This window comes from Hyperolius riggenbachi, chromosome 6, assembly GCF_040937935.1.
Source record: "Hyperolius riggenbachi isolate aHypRig1 chromosome 6, aHypRig1.pri, whole genome shotgun sequence".
In the NCBI taxonomy this organism is placed as follows: Eukaryota; Metazoa; Chordata; class Amphibia; order Anura; family Hyperoliidae; genus Hyperolius; species Hyperolius riggenbachi.
In genome coordinates, this window is record NC_090651.1 from 153,102,151 (window position 1) to 153,119,981 (window position 17,831).

General features: G+C 43.3%; 1 protein-coding gene across 4 annotated transcripts in view; it reads right to left on the reverse strand.

Moving 5' to 3' along the window:
• LOC137521181 (coagulation factor XIII B chain-like) overlaps positions 1-17,831 on the reverse strand; it is a 268,933-nt gene that overhangs the window by 227,982 nt on the left and 23,120 nt on the right. For all 4 annotated transcript variants that reach the window (XM_068240106.1, XM_068240107.1, XM_068240105.1 and 1 more), the window contains exons 5-6: positions 8,490-8,672; positions 496-687 (exon numbers count right to left, since the gene is read on the reverse strand). In XM_068240106.1, coding sequence (XP_068096207.1) covers positions 496-687; positions 8,490-8,672 — 375 coding nt within the window. The remainder of the gene's footprint in view (positions 1-495; positions 688-8,489; positions 8,673-17,831) is intronic.

A 17,831-nucleotide genomic window follows, 5' to 3' on the forward strand; every position in this document is an offset into this window, starting at 1 on the left:
TGGACCGCAGAGTGAAGGCAAAAGGGCCAACAAGTGCTAAGCATCTCTGGGAACTCCTCCTTGTTGGAAGACCATTTCAGGTGACTACCTCTTGAAGCTCATCAAGAGAATGCCAAGAGTGTGCAAAGCAGTAATCAAAGCAAAAGGTGGCTACTTTGAAGAACCTAGAATATCTCAGTTGTTTTACACTTTTTGGTTATGTACTATACTACCACATGTGTTAATTCATAGTTTCATAGTTTAGTTTGGATACCTTGAGTGTGAATCTACAATGTTCATAGTCACATAGTCATGAAAATAAAGAAAACTCTTTGAATGAGAAGGTGTGCACAAAGAGCTGCATAACGCGGCTCACTCTGGCGTTCTCCTCCAACACCACCAGGCATTGTGTTAGGGTCACGTTATGCGACCTATAACGTTCTCTAAAACGCAACGTCCTGGTGGGAAAGTGGCCTTAGGGTAACACTTTCTATAAAAAAGATAAGTTTATCTTACCACTTCTATAACAGGCAGGATATTCCAGCACTCCTCTATTGCAATATGTTCCAAGACGACTGTAGTATGGGCTTTCATATCCAGGAGCACAATCAAATTCTACATATGCATTGTGCCGAACAGTCGGTGCTTTGTTATATTTTAGTTGTATTCCACGGTTCCTCATTTCATTCTCATTTACAGTGCATGTACCTATAATATACCATAATGAACAAATATTTAAACATAACAAACTATCAGAGTTAGTTTCACTATGGAATATGGAATGAATGAATGGGGACATAACATTAAATAACTTGGTATTTGCGTATTAAGCCATCCAGGCAGTTGTACACTCAAGAAAAGTGTATACAATGTTTCAATCCCTTCAGAATCTCAGATTACAGCCTGTAAACTTGTTCAATAGAGGTGTTGTGGCGCCTCTTAGTGGAAGATATAAAAAGACCATACATTGTATTAAATGACGAATGAACACATTTACTTAATAATAAATGACAGTACATAACTTAAGACACAGGAAAAAAATAGTTTAGTAAAATTAGTAATCCCTCATCTCCCCCCCTCCTTAACCATGACCCTTAACGCTCCACCTTACCCCTCCTTAACTACTAACATTAACCTTAACCTACACCCCCCCTTAACCCCTAACCTTAACCTCCCCCCCTCCCCTCCTTAACTTCTAACCTTAACCCCCCTCCTCCTTAACATTAACCCTTAGGGCCCTTTTCCACTAGCGCGTTTGCGCTAGCTGAATCGCAAAACCGCAAACCGCTAGCGATTTTACAATCGCTACGGTTTGCTTTTTAACATAGGAATCGCGGTAGGTCATTTCCACTACCGCGATTCGTTTTTTACTTGATCGCGATCGCGCCGCGGAGCGACTTTTGCCGCGATTTTGCTATGCAGTGCATAGCATAGCAAAATCGCGGCCGCAAACGTCGGGAAAACGGCGGAATTGCGATTCAGCAATCGCTAGCGTTCAGCGCGAACGCTAGCGACTGCTAGTGGAAAAGGGCCCTCAAAGTGATCTGAAACTCAGCAACTGAAACTTTCTTCTTTGCTCTAAAAGATTCTTTACAGCTTTAAAGCTACTATCACAAAAATACTGTGTAACAAAAAAACGAAAAAAAACCACAGAGACACCGGGAGCCCCTATAGTGTATTATCCTTGCGAAACGATCAAGATATACAAATAAGGTTACTCACAAGTGTAGGTTGCTTGGAGAGGCAACCACTCGTGTACGCAGGTGGAGAAAGCCCGTCTCCACTCGGTCTTTGCGGTTCGTGGTCGCAGCTCCTTCGAAAAATGTTACCTGCCACGGATTGTGGCAGGAAATAACACTCCCACAGCGTGGGATGTTAGACTTAAGGTTAAATAGCAGTAGGAGGCGCCCTTGTTGTAATGTTTGTACTTGTGCGTACTTATAACAATTAATGTATGATATGTAGTAGATCGCCTACCTTAAGAATGGACACTCCATATAAGTAAGAGCGCTCACCGCTGACACGGTTTGGCGCCCAGAATACTCACCATTTGCTGCAGCACTATATTGACCTGATGAAGCGGTTTGTTCCGCGAAACGCGTTGTCCTAGGTGCTTACTATCATTAAAAACTTTCAAATTCATCCTACCGAGTGGAGTGTCCATTCTTAAGGTAGGCGATCTACTACATATCATACATTAATTGTTATAAGTACGCACAAGTACAAACATTACAACAAGGGCGCCTCCTACTGCTATTTAACTATCACAAAAACAAATTGTAGCAGAACAGCATTCAAACAGTTAAACACAGAACTTTGTCCTGCCATGGAAAGCCCCTTCAGCTTAGGATCTGATCCAAACAGTATCTTTTGTTTACATTCCCCAGTTGTTACATTGTATGTAACAACTAAAAACAAGCTCTCTGTGAAGCTCTCTCTGCTTTAAGCATACACACAGTTCAGAACAGCTCACTATAAGATTGAAATATATAATAAAAAGCAGCTTGAATACAATTAAATGGCAGCTTTCAGAGAACATAAACTGTTCTTTGGGAAATTGTAATTTGTAAACAAACGATATAACTTTTGCACAAAAGCAAATGTGATAACTGTAAGGGTAATAAAAAGTATGGGAACACATTTTTATTGAATGTTCTGTCAGAGTTTCAGACCACTTTAACCTCCCCCCCTTAACCCTTAACCCCACCTTAACCTCCCCCTCCTTAACCCCTAACCTTAATCCTAACCCTTCACCTCCATCCTTCTTTACTCCTAACATTAACCATAACCCTCCCGCTCTTTAATCCTAAACCTTAAGCTCCCCTCCTTAACCCCTAACCTTAGCTTCTCCGCCCCCCTCCTTAACACCTTCTTAACACTCCTTAACTTCTACCTTAACCCTAAAGCTAGATCTACACAGAGCGATCCGGCGGCTCGATTAGCCGCCGGATCACCTCTTCCGCATCCCCGCGCGTACCCGCCACGTCCCCGCTCGTCCGCGCGTGCGTCGGATTCGATACCCGCTCGTCCCCACAGGCGCCGCTTATCTTCTGCTCGATTCCCCACTATTGTCCGCTCGCGGGGAATCGAGCGGTGGCAAGATCGGACCTGTCTGATCTTATCAATCGAGTCGCATCAGCGGCTCGATTAATAAGTACCATCGTGCCGTGTAGACTAGGCTTAACTCTCCCCCTCTAAAGTTAGAGGTTAAGGAGGGGGAGAGGGTTAGGGTTAAGGTTAGGAGTTAAGGAGCGACGAGGTTATGGGATAGGGGTTAAGGAGGGGGGAGGGAGGTTAAGGTTTGGGGTTAAGGAGGAGGTTTCTTAAGGGTTAAGGTTAGGGGCTAAGGAGAGGGGCGGGTTAGAGTTAAGGTTAGGAGTTAAGGAGGGGTGGACAGGTTAAAGTTAGGGAATAAGGAGGGGGAGGTTAAGGGTTAGGATTAAGGAGTGGTAGGTTAAGGGTTAGGGGTTAGGGATGGGGGGAGGTTAATGGTTATGGTTAAGGGGGGAGGGGTAAGGGTGAAGGGGTAAAGTTAAAGTGTACCCAGGGTGAAAATAAACTGATGAGATAAACAATTGTATTTATCCTCCTACTCCTATAAATGACCTTTTTTTTTTTAGACATTTCATGGTTTTATTTTATATATAAACATTTACAAAATAGATTGAATGTTTGTTGTCTCTACTCAGTGGCAGGCTATTAAAGCAGTAGGATCATCCATACTATGCCAGGGAAAAAATATATATATAAGTAGATAAATACTTGATCTACTTACATAACACATGTATTATACTGTCCACGTTTTGATTTCAGTGAATGTTATATAGTAAATTACAAGAATTCTGTTCCTGGTGGGGGCCATGTCTTTTGCCTACTTTTTTTCTTGTCTCCTCCAATCGCTGAGTCGCCTCAGCCTTGCTTGTAAACACAAGTGAGTAGGGGATCAGGTTTCAGATAAGAAGCTGGCAGGGAAATAAAGGGAAGAGGAGGAATAGAATATAGATTAAAAGAACCCCCAGCATGCAATTCTTTGGCACGACTACTAAAGGGCCAGTGTTCCTTAAGTATGTGATAACTCCAAATCATAACAGCAAAACATTTTTGAACGTTTTGAATGCAGGATTAGCATCTTTATCACTTAATACACTCAGACCAGTTGCTTTTGAAATTTGATTTTTATGGTGACGATATCGCTTTAAGTATCCCTGACCTTTTCCTTTCTCCCTGTGCTCTCAGAAGTTGCATTCTGCTAAGAAAAGTTTGATGGCTGTACTTTGCTTATTAGTGATGTTTACTATATTCCCAACAAGGTACTAACAAGAGAGAAGCTATTACTTCCATGCCTAAAAATGAACTCTTAAAGGGAGCAAAATAAAGCAAGTAAAGCAGACTGGTTATTAATATGTTTTGCATTGTACATACACATGTTTATCTTATGTCACATATTGCCTTGGGTACACTTTAAGAGTTGGGGGGTTAAGGATTAGGGGTTAAGGGGGGAAAGTTAAGGGTTAGGGTTAAGGAGGAGGGAGGTTACGTTTAGGAGTTAAGGAAGGGAAAGCGGGTTAAGGAGCAGGGGAGGTCAAGGGTTACCTTAAACCCGAGCTGAATCCGTGGGAGGTGTGTAATGTGCATGGCTGTTGCAAATCTATCTAACAGTATGAACAATTGGATCTAAAAGCTTGGGAAAAATAGCACCATTTTAAACAATAAAATCTGGATGTAATCATACTGCTAGTTAAAGGGAACCTAAACTGAAAAGGATATGAATTTTTCCTTTTTAAATAATACCAGTTGCCTGACTCTCCTGCTGATCCTGTGTCTCTAATGCTTTTAGCCATAGCCTTGAAAAAGCATGCAGATTAGGTACTCTGACTGAAGTCAGACTGGATTAGCAGCATGCTTGTTTCAGGTGCGTGATTCAGCCACTGCTATAGCCAAAGAGCTCAGCAGGGTTGCCAGGCAACTGGTATTGTTTAACCACATAACGACAGCCTAATGCCGATAGGCGGCGGCAGGTCGTATGTGGTTTCCCAAGTGGCCTTTCCACGTCAGTTCACGGAGGGTGTCTCTGTGAACAGCCTGCGAGCCTCCGATCGCGGCTCGCAGGCTAAATGTAAACACGCGGGGAAGAAATCCCCTGCTACGCAGCAGCACCACAAAGCAGATCTGAAGCCTAACAGAGGCGGCGCAGGACAGATCGCCGTCTGGTGCCGCCCAGGGGAAGGAGGGGAGGGAGGGAAACAGAGGGAGGCAGAAAATCGCCCCCCGCTAGGCGAAAGTGAGCAGCGGCGAACAGACCCCCCCAGCAGGACATCCCCCTAGTGGAGAAAAAAGGGGGGGAAGTCTGGTCGCTCTGCCTCAAACACAATCTGTGCTGTGGGCTGAAGAGCCCACCCAGCACAGATCAGAAGAACATAGCCCGGTCCTTAAGTGGTTAAAAGGAAACATATCCATCTCAGTTTAGGTTCCCTTTAAGTTAAGCACTGTAATTTATCATGTAAGTAAATATGTTCAGTCTTTATTTAATACATTGTAAATTCATATGACTTTTTATTTATTCCACTTTTGAATGAGATTACAGGCTGTAATCTAAGACGCTAAGGGCTCTTTCACATTAGGGCAGATTTTCTGCGTTTCAACGCAACGGGTAAAGTTTGCTTTACCCAAGGTGAAATAAAAGTCCATAGACTTTCATTTTAGCTTTCACATATAACGCAGCCTTTTTGTGCATTGCGTTACACTGCACCCAGGCGCAGTTTTTCGGCCGACGCTAGCTTTATGCGTTACAATGTTAGTCAAAGTAAAACGCACACTATGTGCGTTTTTAATCCGTTAACGCAGGCAATCAGTCCCGGAATGCAACGGAGGAACAATGTAGAAAGTTGAAAACTAAAAGAAAAAAAATTACCTGCGTTTTCCTATGTGCTGTAACGCATTGAAAACGCATTAAAACGCATACAACAAAACTTATGCTTTGAGCGTTCTCCAACACAAGCTCTGATGTGAAAGAGCCCTAACACTAAAGGGATTGCAACATTGTATACAATTTTCCTGAGTGTGTGACTGCCTGGATGGCTTAAAGGGATACTGTAGGGGGGTCGGGGGAAAATGAGTTGAACTTACCCGGGCCTTCTAATGGTCCCCCGCAGACATCCAGTGTTGGCGCAGCCACTCACCGATGCTTCGGCCCCGCCTCCAGTTCACTTCTGGAATTTCTGACTTTAAAGTCAGAAAACCACTGCGCCTGCACACCTGTGTCCTCACTCCCACTGATGTCATCAAGAGTGCACAGCGCAGGCCCAGTATGGTCTGTGTCTGCGCAGTACACTCCTGGTGACATCAGCGGAAGTGAGGACACGGGCGTGCAGGCGCAGTGGTTTTCTGACTTTAAAGTCAGAAATTCCAGAAGTGAACTGGAGGCGGGGCCAGAGCAACGGTGAGTGGCTGCGCCAACACAGGATGTCTGCGGGGGACCATTAGAAGCCCCGGGTAAGTTCAGCTCATTTTCCCCCGACCCCCCTACAGTATCCCTTTAATACTTAAGTACCAATAACTCTAAAGTGGTATGAATCTCAGCATTTATTCTTTGCTCTAAAAGATTATTTACAGCATATTATATACTACCACCATTTTTTTTACTAGACCAGCATTCAACTAGTTAAACACAGGATTTACAAGCTCCCTGCAGGGAAAGCTGGACACATCCGAACTGGAGATAACATTATCTTGTGTTTACTTCATTGTATCAAGTGAGGAATGTAAACATTCTCTGGCAATTCAGACACTCCAGAACACAGACAGATACTCAGAAAGCATTTCTGGGTACATTACAATATGAATACACCAGTTATGAATAAAATGCAATGTCAGCTCTCAGAGCAAAAAATTTGTGCTTTGGGAACTTGTAATTTCTAAATGAATAATCATACTTATGCACAAGAGCAAATATAATAACTATATGGGATATAAAAAGTAAGAAAACATGTTTTTATGGAATATTATGTCAGAGTTTTATACTGCTTTAATATCTGTGTACAGGCTGCGATAATCCATCTTGTGCTGCCAGTAGTTTATCAGAGCTACAGGTGGGGAGTTCGCAACATTTTGATATTGTGGGGGGCAGGTTGTGAGATCTATTCCTGTTTAGCAATGGAACCAACACAACGCATGGTTCTGCAGCATGTCAGCGGCAGTGGAATGGAGTCAGTAAAGGTTCAACAGTAGGAGAGAGTTAAACGTTGCAAATGATTGGTCCTTGAGCACCGTGGCCTTAGGAACAAGGTGGGTGTGTGTAGCTAGCTGTTTATACAGTGGCTATCAGTGACCTGAACCACTGACCTGCAGGCACAAGACTTGTGCCACTTTCCATTCACATGGAAAGTAACTAGGAAGAGAACATAAGCCAGAAAACATGCCCTATTTGGGGGTACTACTCTGTTACTGTTTGATTTCTTTATAAAGAGGCTACACCTGTAACTTCTGGATTGTGATATTTTTATAGTGAGCAAGGGCATGACTAAGGTTCTCCAGTGGTGACGATCATTCGGAAATACTAGACAACATAAATAATTCTTCAAATCTCTTTTGTCTTAACACTTGACAGCAGCATTTTCTTCTGAATCACTCCTGGGGCCCTGTGTCACTTCCAGCATGTAGCCCAGTCCCCTTGCAGAATAGGGCAGCAGCACTTTTCTACAAGTGGACAGGCTTATGCACCAGAACAAGTGTTCACAACTGGACAGGCTTATGCGACGGAAGTGTTCTGGCATTTAGCCATAACACACTTCACAACAGATGTGTGGAAGAGCCCATAAGTAAGCTTGGGAACTTCTGCATGTACCTTTGAATACACTGTCAACTGTGGTTGTTTGCATTAGAAAGAAAAGCAGCAAATTGTAGTGTAAACCAGCCCATAGAATACTTTCACAGTGCATCAATTGAGTTGTAGCATAGTGATGTAGGTCAACTCACTGCTCACACCATTCTGTGCGCCTGTTCACAATACTGCGTTTTAAATGATCATGTTATTCTAATTTGTTGGATGCAGGCTTTCTGCCCATTTTTAACATTGGCATTGTGCAACGTATACAGTGTGAATTCAGCCTTACACAGTGTAGAGCCATTTATAATGATGACAACATACAGAGATACCAGACTACTCATTGTTGCCCAGATCTAATCTCTGTTATGCACAAACGATCATATAGTTTATCCCTGCACAACACTACTGGCCAGTGGCCAACCTGCTATAATAAATGTGCTGTCATTATGACACAAGGCAATACAAAAAGCCCAGAATGGCCACTCGTCAAGTGACTCCTCATTTGGAAGAACTGTAGTTAGCTTGTATGTAACTATCTGCAGCAGTGTTACACACTGGGGAGAGTCAGAACTAAGTAAGAATGAATACATAACAAAACCTGAAAACCATCCATTGTTTTGTATAGGCAAAAACCTGGTTTATGTCAAATTTAGGTAGCACTTTAAGATAGATAAGTTAATCTTACTTTTGTAACAAGTAGGATATCTCAGCACTCCATTCCAGCAATATTCTCCAAGATAACCTGAACTTTCATATTCAGGAGCGCAATTGAATTCAACATATGCACGGTGATCAACAGTGCGTGCTTGGTTAGGTTTTAGCCGTAATCCGTGGTTCCTCATATCATTCTCATTTACAGTGCATGAGCCTATAATGTAATGAAACACAAATGTAAATTTCATAATATGGATCAAATAGATAAGAAAGTAAAAATACTCAAATATCTAAAAATAGAGATATGAAGCTAGATTGCCCATGAAGCTTCAAAAAAATAAAATGTGTACACAATGGTAAAAGATGGCTTTAAAAACATCTAAGGCCTCTTGCACACTACATGCGATTCCGATTTGGGATTTTTCGGTACGGTGTGCTGCGTTTTTTCTGCGTTTTTCTTTTGATAGCATCCAGGGAAAATAGGAATTGCAAATCGGAATAACAAATCGGATTTGCAGTGTGCAGGGGGCCTCAAAAGAAATCAAGAAAAACAACTGCCTTCTGCCGACAGAATAGATTATGCTGCTGATTTCTAAGTCCCCATCTCTCCACACTCATAACTCCTATACACACCAATTTTGAGAGGAGAGAGGGAACCCTAGCTCTGTGTGCGAGTAGTACATCTGAGACATTTTTTCTACACCACATTGTCAGAGAAAGATTCTTTTTTTTTTCTCTGTTTTGCTTATATCTTTTTCTTTTCCTCATAACGCACTCTCTTTTCCTTTGTTTTGTTAAAAAAAAAGTATCCTCTCCCTACAGTTCCTCTTTAACACACAGCATGCTGTGTTATTTCGTCAGAACCTTCTGCACTGCACTCAATGTGAACGCTGCACACAAATATCATTGTTTTGCAACGCAATGATAGTGTCCATTGCAATGGACTTAGTGTGAAAGGTCCCTTAATCCTTCAGGGCGACACAATTAGCATGATGTCAATCACGTTCTTTTTTGTGTGCTCTCAGGCAGCTGTGCTCCTGGTACCCCCTGCAGGACATTCTTCAATATGCTGTTATTAATCTGGATGACTTTCACTGTCTCCCACTGCAATTCTAACTTCTTTCCATGCCCTCTGTCTTTTAGTGTACCACAATATTCTCCAAGATCTCTGCAGATGGTGACTGCAGCCATGAGATTAACCACTTAACGACCGCCTAACGCCGATAGGCGTCGGCGGGTCGTTAGTGGTTTCCCACGGCCTTTCCATGCTAGTTCACGGAGGCTGTCTCCTTGAACAGCGTGCGAGCCGCCGATCGCGGCTCGCACACATAATGTAAACACGCAGCAGCGCCGTGACGGAGATCGGCGATCCCCGGCCTCTGATTGGCCGGGGATCGCCGTCATTTGATAGGCTGAAGCCTATCCTATCCGGTGCAGGACGGATATCCGTCCTGCGCCTCACACAGGGGAAGAGAGAGGGAGGTAAGGGGAGGGAGCGCACAATATCGCTGCGGAGGGGGGCTTTGAGGAGCCCCCCCGCAAATCACAGGCAGCCGGCGGCGATCAGACCCCCCCCCCTGCAGGACATCCCCCTAGTGGGGAAAAAAGGGGGGAAGTCTGATCGCCCTGCCTTTTACCTGATCGGTGCTGCGGGCCGGAGAACCCGCGCAGCACCGATCATTAAAAATCCACGTGGTCCTTAAGTGGTTAAGAGGTGCTTGTTGCTTGGAAGGAAAGCCATGGCAAGTTTGGACAAGATACTAAAGGATAGAGATGTTTGGTCTCTTTTAGCCCCGTATGCTTTCCTAGGGTGTGCAATAAAAGATAATTTGCATATCCAGGAGTGATACATTATGAGAAACCACAGTTGCTTACTTAAAGCTGAATTACTGCAAATAACTTCTGCTTTAAAAAGGCAAATTACACTCTTCTGTATTGATGGCACTCACATCTATCTCACAGCTCCTGACCTCTCTTAACTCTTATTTCAAGTCCCTGACTGTCTCTGCTGTTTCTGCATTAATGTCATCCCAATTACTCACACTTAATATAAGTAAAATGCTAGCTCCACCATCTGTCTCTGCTCCTGTAGATCATCAATGTAGAAAACATCACAATAACCTTAACTTCTAATACCTGCTATCTGACGGTATTATTTGATCTTGAGCTCTCATTTAAGTCAAGTATTACCTCTAACAGCATTACCATTATTATTATTGATTTATAAAGCGCCAACATATTCCGTGGCGCTGTACAAAGTAAGAAACAAACATGAGGTACATAATAATACAGACAATGGTGTACACCAATATACAAGATACATAATTAGTGACAAAATACAAAGAATGATACAAAATACAAATTATAGAATTGGTAATGACATGAGTGATAAAATTAACATGATGAATAAAATGTATAATGGTTACCAAGACACAAAAGGGGGAGAGAGCCCTGCCCTTGCGAGCTTACAATCTAAATGGAATGGGGGGAATGGGGGGGGGGGAACAGGAGGAGGGGTAGTATGCAGAAAATATATAGAGGCTTTGTGTTTTAGGATACCTAGTAGGAGTGCAATTTGGTCTTAGTACAAAGGGAAGTGGCCTAAGGTAGCGCATATGCTTGTCGGAACAAGTGTGTTTTTAGAGAGCGTTTAAGGTAACAAAGGTTGGCGAGTGACGGATGTGTTGTGGGAGGGCATTCCAGAGGAAGGGTGAAGCGCGTGCGAAGTCTTGTAAACGTGAATGTGAGGAGTTGATTCTAGAGGAGGACAACAGAAGATCATGTGCCGATCTGAGATTGCGATTGGGTTTGTATCTGGAGATTAGTGAGGATATGTACCGGGGAGAGAGATTGTGGAGAGCTTTGTAGGTTAGGGTTAGGAGTTTGAACTGAATTCTCTGGTTAATTTGCAGCCAGTAAAGAGCTTGACAAAGAGGGTCGGCAGAGGAAGATCGAGAAGAAAGATGAATGAGACAAGCAGCTGAGTTCAGTACTGACTGGAGCGGGGCCAGTTTGTTAGACGGCAGTCCACAAAGTAGTACGTTGCAGTAGTCGAGACGAGAAATTATGAGAGCATGTATTAACATTTTAGTTGTGTCTTGAGTGAGAAAGGGACGGATGCGAGATATGTTTTTGAGTTGGAGATGGCAGGAGCTGGTTATGTAGTGAACATGAGGAATAAAAGAGAGAAATGAGTCGAATATCACCCCCAAGCACCGAACTTTGGGAACTGAAGTTATGGGAGTGTTATTAACATTTATTGTTACTTCAGGCAGGGAGGTGGACAGAGACGGTGGAAAAATTATTAGTTCTGTTTTACTCATATTAAGTTTTAGGAAGCGAGAGGACATGAAGGAGGATATAGCAGACAAGCAGTCAGGAACATGTTTAAGGAGGGAGTTAAGGTCAGGGGCAGAGAGGTACAGTTGTGTATCGTCTGCATAGAGGTGGTATTGAAACCCAAATGAGTTGATTAAATCACCAAGACCATGCATATAGATGGAAAAGAGGAGGGGACCAAGGACAGAGCCTTGGGGAACCCCGACAGACAAAGCATGAGGAGAAGAGATCTGATCTGAGTAGGAGACTGTGAAGGACCTTCCAGAGAGGTAGGAAGATAACCATGTGAGAGCAAGGCCCTTTATTCCGACATTTGAAAGTATTTGTAGGAGTAAGGTGTGGTCGACAGTATCAAATGCTGATGACAGGTCAAGAAGGATGAGTATGTAAAATTGACCTTTGGATTTGGCTGTAAGAAGGTCATTGGCCACTTTGGTAAGGGCGGTTTCCGTGGAGTGGTTGGAGCGAAAGCCAGACTGGAACTGATCAAGTAGGAAGTTAGCAGATAAATAATGGCTTAATTCTGCATGTATATGGCGTTCAAGTAGTTTGGATGCAAATGGGAGAAGTGACACTGGGCGGTAGTTGGCAAGTGTGGTAGGATCTAGAGAAGGTTTTTTAAGTAGTGGTGTCACAACAGCTTTTTTGAGTGGGGATGGAAAGATGCCAGTAGAGAGGGACAGGTTAAATAGCGTTGTTAGTGCAGGCAAGAGAGATGAGGATAGCTGCGGAATGAAATGGGAGGGAATAGGATCCAAAGAACAGGTGGTTAGATTAGCTTTGACAATTATAGAGGAAAGAGAGTGTTCAGAGAGTGGAGAGAAGGCAGTTAGAGAACAGTCAATGAGAGGTGTGGAGGTGGGATTTGAGGGCTGCATGGAGAATTCACTTCTGATTTTGTCAATTTTATCAGTGAAGTATGTTGCAAATTCTTCAGCTGATAAACAAGATGGAGGAGGAGGAGGAGGAGGGAGAACGGAGTTGACGGTGCTGAACAAGCGTTTTGGATTGTGTAAATGGGAGGATATTAGGGAAGAAAAATAGGACTTTTTTGCCACAGAGAGTGGGTTTCTGAAGTTGTTCAAGGCAATTTTATATAAGAGTCCTCACTTGTGTTACTTTTCCTCCAGCGCCGTTCAGCTGCTCTAGAGCATCTTTTTAACTCTTTAGTTGTTTTGGTCATCCAGGGTTGGCGACAGACACGGTGAGGGTGGGCATTGACGAGGGGGGTGAAGTCATCCATGACTTTTGTAATGGAGCTGTTGTAGTGTATAGCAGCCGAGTCTGGGTCAGTGAAGGATTGTGTGAGGAGAGGTGCCAGGGCTTCAGAGACAGTTTGAATGTCTAGATTGCTATAGTTTCTTCGAGTATGTGAGCGTGCTTGTGCCAGGGTGGTAGGAACGGAGGAGGAGAGAGAGAAGCTAAGTAGGTTATGGTCAGAGAGTGGTAGTGGATCATTAGTAAAGTCAGTGACAGAACATAGACGAGTGAATACGAGGTCAAGCGTATGGCCATCAGTGTGGGTTGAGGTAGAGGACCGCTGAGACAAGCCATAGGAGGAAGTGAGTGATAGAAGTTTTTTGGAGACAGTGTTATTGGTGTCAATAGGAATGTTAAAATCACCCATGATGATGGTAGGGATGTCAGAGGATAGGAACTGGAGAAGCCTGGCAGAGAAATGATCCAAGAAAACAGAAGCAGGGCCTGGAGGGCGTTAAATAACTGCAATTTGGAGGTTCAAGGGAGAGTATAGTCGGACTGAATGGACTTCAAAGGATGGCAGGGAGAGAGAGGGAATAGGAGTGAGAGGCTTGAAGGAGCATTTATCTGAGAGGAGAATGCCCACACCACCACCATGCTTATTCCCACCTCTAGGAGTGTGGCTAAAGCGGAAACCTCCATAGGAGAGGGCGGCAGGTTAGACTGTGTCAGAAGGGGTCAGCCAGGTTTCAGTGATCCCAAAGAATGTGAAAGCATTGGAAATGAAAAGATCATGGATAAAGGGCAGTTTGTTGCAGACTGAGTGGGCATTCCAGAGGGCAGCCGAGATTGGAGGGGGTGTAGGGGGAAGGAGTGGAATATTAATAAGGTTACAGTAAGAGGGAGGGAAATTTATTTTATTGCAAACAGTGTGATTAGCAGGGGGGAGTGGGGGTCCAGGGTTAGGTGAAATGTCCCCAGCAACAAGGAGGAGGAGAAGGCAGATATAGCGGAGCAGAAGTTGCAGTGTAGACTTATATTTAGATGTAGTGTGACATGGAAGGTGAGGTTGTAAGTATAAGAAAATCTCATGAGAGGCGAGCTGTGGAGTGGATAGGAGGGATGGTGAAATGTACAGCATATTGCTGACAGCAGGAGGATGTAGTGTGTTGAGAGATTTGAGGATGGCTGGGGAGAGCAGGATTAACCATTAACAACATCCTGTTACTTCCATCTGCAAAAATGTTCCTGAATTTGTCCTTTCTTCACACAAGTGGTTACTAAAATGCTTCTCGATGCCCTAATTATTCTTGTCTCTTTTACTGCAAAATTCTACTCTGCGGCTTACCAAAACCAGACTGGCACCTCTAAAATCCCTATTGAACTCTGCCCCCACCTCAGCCACATCTACTCCTATCTTCACCTCTGCCCAATTATTACAATCCCTCCACTGGCTGCCAGCTACCCCAAGAATCCAATTCAAACTGCTAACCCTATGATACAAAACTCTCCATAAGCTGTACCCTCCATACATTTCTTTCATAATCTCCAGATACCATCCTACCTGGAATCTTCTCTCCTTCAATGAAACCCACTGTCCTCTAGGCTGGTCACACACTCAAGCATGTAGGCCTCCTCACAAGTGCCACCTTTCCTTCTGAACGCTTTCCCACAGTTTGAGCTTGAAAACCTTCAAATGCACCTCTTTAGACAAGCTAATAATTTTGTCAGATATTGAGGCTCATTCACTCTTTATACTCACTCATACACTTTAACAAGGGGACCTACAGGTGCCTGCCCCTCTCCATGTGAAATAGGTATAGGGTACTAAAGTACCCCTTACCCATTACCAAAAATAGTTAAAAAAATAAATAAACACAGCAAAGAGAAATTTATTTTCTTATTCTTAACTAGCCATAATTAATTACTTTTACACCATTATCCTCAGAAAAATTCCCATGCCAATTTCCTTGAAAATGTCCCATTCCATTAAACCTGACAGGGCACACCTGTGAAGTGAAAACCATTTCAGGTGACTACCTCTTGAAGCTCATCAAGAGAATGCCAAGAGTGTGCAAAGCAGTAATTAAAGCAAAAGGCGGCTACTTTGAAGAACCTAGAATATGACATATTTTCAGTTTTCACACTTTTTGGTTATGTACTATACTTCCACATGTGTTAATTCATAGTTTGGATGCCTTCAGTGTTAATCTAAAATGTTCATAATTTTTGGTCTGTACTGTATGTGTGTGTGTGTATATATATATATTTCCTATACAAATCCCCGTCAGCATACTATGGGTTAACCCCGCCCCCTTGACTCCCTCAGGACATGTAACTATAAAATTAAAGATGGCTGCTTAGATCGATGCTTTTTTTCACCTGTCCGATTCCCTCAGGACTACGCATGATCGAACATGAACATTATGCAGCTGTAATATTTATTTATTTATTTTTTTTGCTCTTACCAGGCTGTTTTCCTGCAGCCCCCGTTCAGGTTCTCTCCCTCTCCTGAGCGAAGCTCTCGCTACCTTTAGCCTCTAAAGGAGTGCTGGTACGAGAGGCCCCCTTCTGCTGGTCTGTGGGGTGCTGGGTGCAGTAGTTACGCACGGATGCCGCTGCCAGCTGCTTCAGGCTGCTTACCTAAAATATACATTTGTTCTCGCAGTGCTTTTGCCCTTCGCATGCGCTCCACCTGCCTTCCGGGAGGAAGAAGAATCTGCGTGCCACGGACGCCGGACCGGAAGTGCGTCACGCGCATGCGCACCCCAACCCGGAAGACGCTGAGGATTAAAAGCAGACGGCTCAGCGTGCAGAGCCCTGATCAACAGAACACGGATTGCGGCAGGAGGAGGTAGGGGGAGTGTATATGACCTCCCAGTGTTTGCAGTAGTAGCTTTTCAGACAAGAAGCTTAATGGAAATATTTTTTTACACAGGAGGAAGCATTGTTGGTCAGCCCTGTGTAGTGAAGGTATCATTAAGAGGTGAGGCACCTTAACCACACACTATATTGCTAGGTCCCACACTCAAAAGCCTATATATATATATATATATATATATATATATATATACACACACTGTATATATAGATGCAGCACACAACAGGAAAACAGTGACAGGGGCTCTTGGTTACACTTCAATGCGCTTAAGCTCACCAACTGCGCCAAAGTGTTCCCAATCTGGTGAGTCCTACTCTAACCATGCAAAAATGCTAGTGTTTATTAGCGTTCTAGTGGGAACTAATCCAAAAGCTGTTGGATTAGTTACCACTAGAACGCTAATAAAAATAAAAACTAGCGCGTTAAAGCGTAACCAAGAGCCCCTGTTACTGTTTTCCTGTTGTGTGCTGCAGCCCCTCTGTATTTATATATTTCTTATGGAGACTGGGGATCTCCAGTGCTGCATGCATGCTTTGCATAGTATTGCATATAATTTGGTTTGCGCCGCTCATCCCTTGGCATAAATATATATATGTATATATATATATATACATATATATATATATATATATATATATATATATATATATATATATATATATACACACACACACACACACACTAGCTGATGGCCCTGCATTGCCCAGGTATGTATTTGGCTGGTGTTGGCTCCACCCACTTCCAACCCTAACACAGAATTGCTCAATGACCTAGTTTGTGAGCTTTGCGGTCTTTGGCATCAATAACTTGCATTGAAATGAAACAAATCTGATTGGCTATTTGTGGCTCCACCCCCTTTTCTGAATTTGAACCCCAGTCACCCAATGACCAAACGTACCAGGTTTGAGGCTTGTGCCATTAATCGTGCAAGAATGGCAGCAATTAAATATTCTCCTTGAAAATCAATAGGTGAATTTTGATTGGCTTTTGTAGGCTCCACCCACTTTTCTGAATATTAATCCCAGTCACCCAGTGACCAACTGTGCAAAGTTTGAGAACCCTATTATTAACAGGGTAAGAATGGCTGCTGTTTACATTTTCCTAGTGAAATTTGTATTTTTCTCCGCCCACTTTTTGGTTATGGGGATAAAAAGTATCCTATATGTTATTCCAGGTAATGTACTATGTGTGTGCCAAATTTCATTCAAATCCAATTTGCCATTGTTGCGTGATCGAGTAACAAACATCTAAACGCTAGCATTTATAATACACAAACATGAATCAATTTTTTGGGAATTCCATGTGAAAGACCAATACAAGGTGGTGTACACGTGAGAAGTGGAATGAACATCATACATGATTCCAAACATGCGTTTGTGAACAGCAGTTTTCAGATCTTATCACAGATTCTCGATTGGATTTAGATCTGGACTTTGACAGGGCAATTCTAACACATGGATATGTTTTGTTTTAAACCATTCCATTGTTCCCCTGGCTTTATGTTTAGGGTCGTTGTCCTGCTGGAAGGTGAACCTCCGCCCCAGTCTCAAGTCTTTTGCAGACTCCAAGAGGTTTTCTTCCAGGATTGCCCTGTATTTGGCTCCATACATCTTCCCATCAACTCTGACCAGCTTCCCTGTCCCTGCTGAAGAGAAGCACCCCCAGAGCATGATGCTGCCACCACCATATTTGACAGTGGGAATGGTGTGTCCTGAGTGATGTGCAGTGTTAGTTTACACTCACACATAGCGTTTTGCATTTTGGCCAAAGAGTTCCATTTTGGTCTCATCTGACCAGAGCACCGTCTTACACAGGTTTGCTGTGTCCCCCACATGGCTTGTGGCAAACTGCAAACCGGATTTCTTATGCTTTTCTGTTCACAATGTCTTTCTTCTTGCCACTCTTCCATAAATGCCAACTTTGTGCAGTGCACGACTAATAGTTGTCCTATGG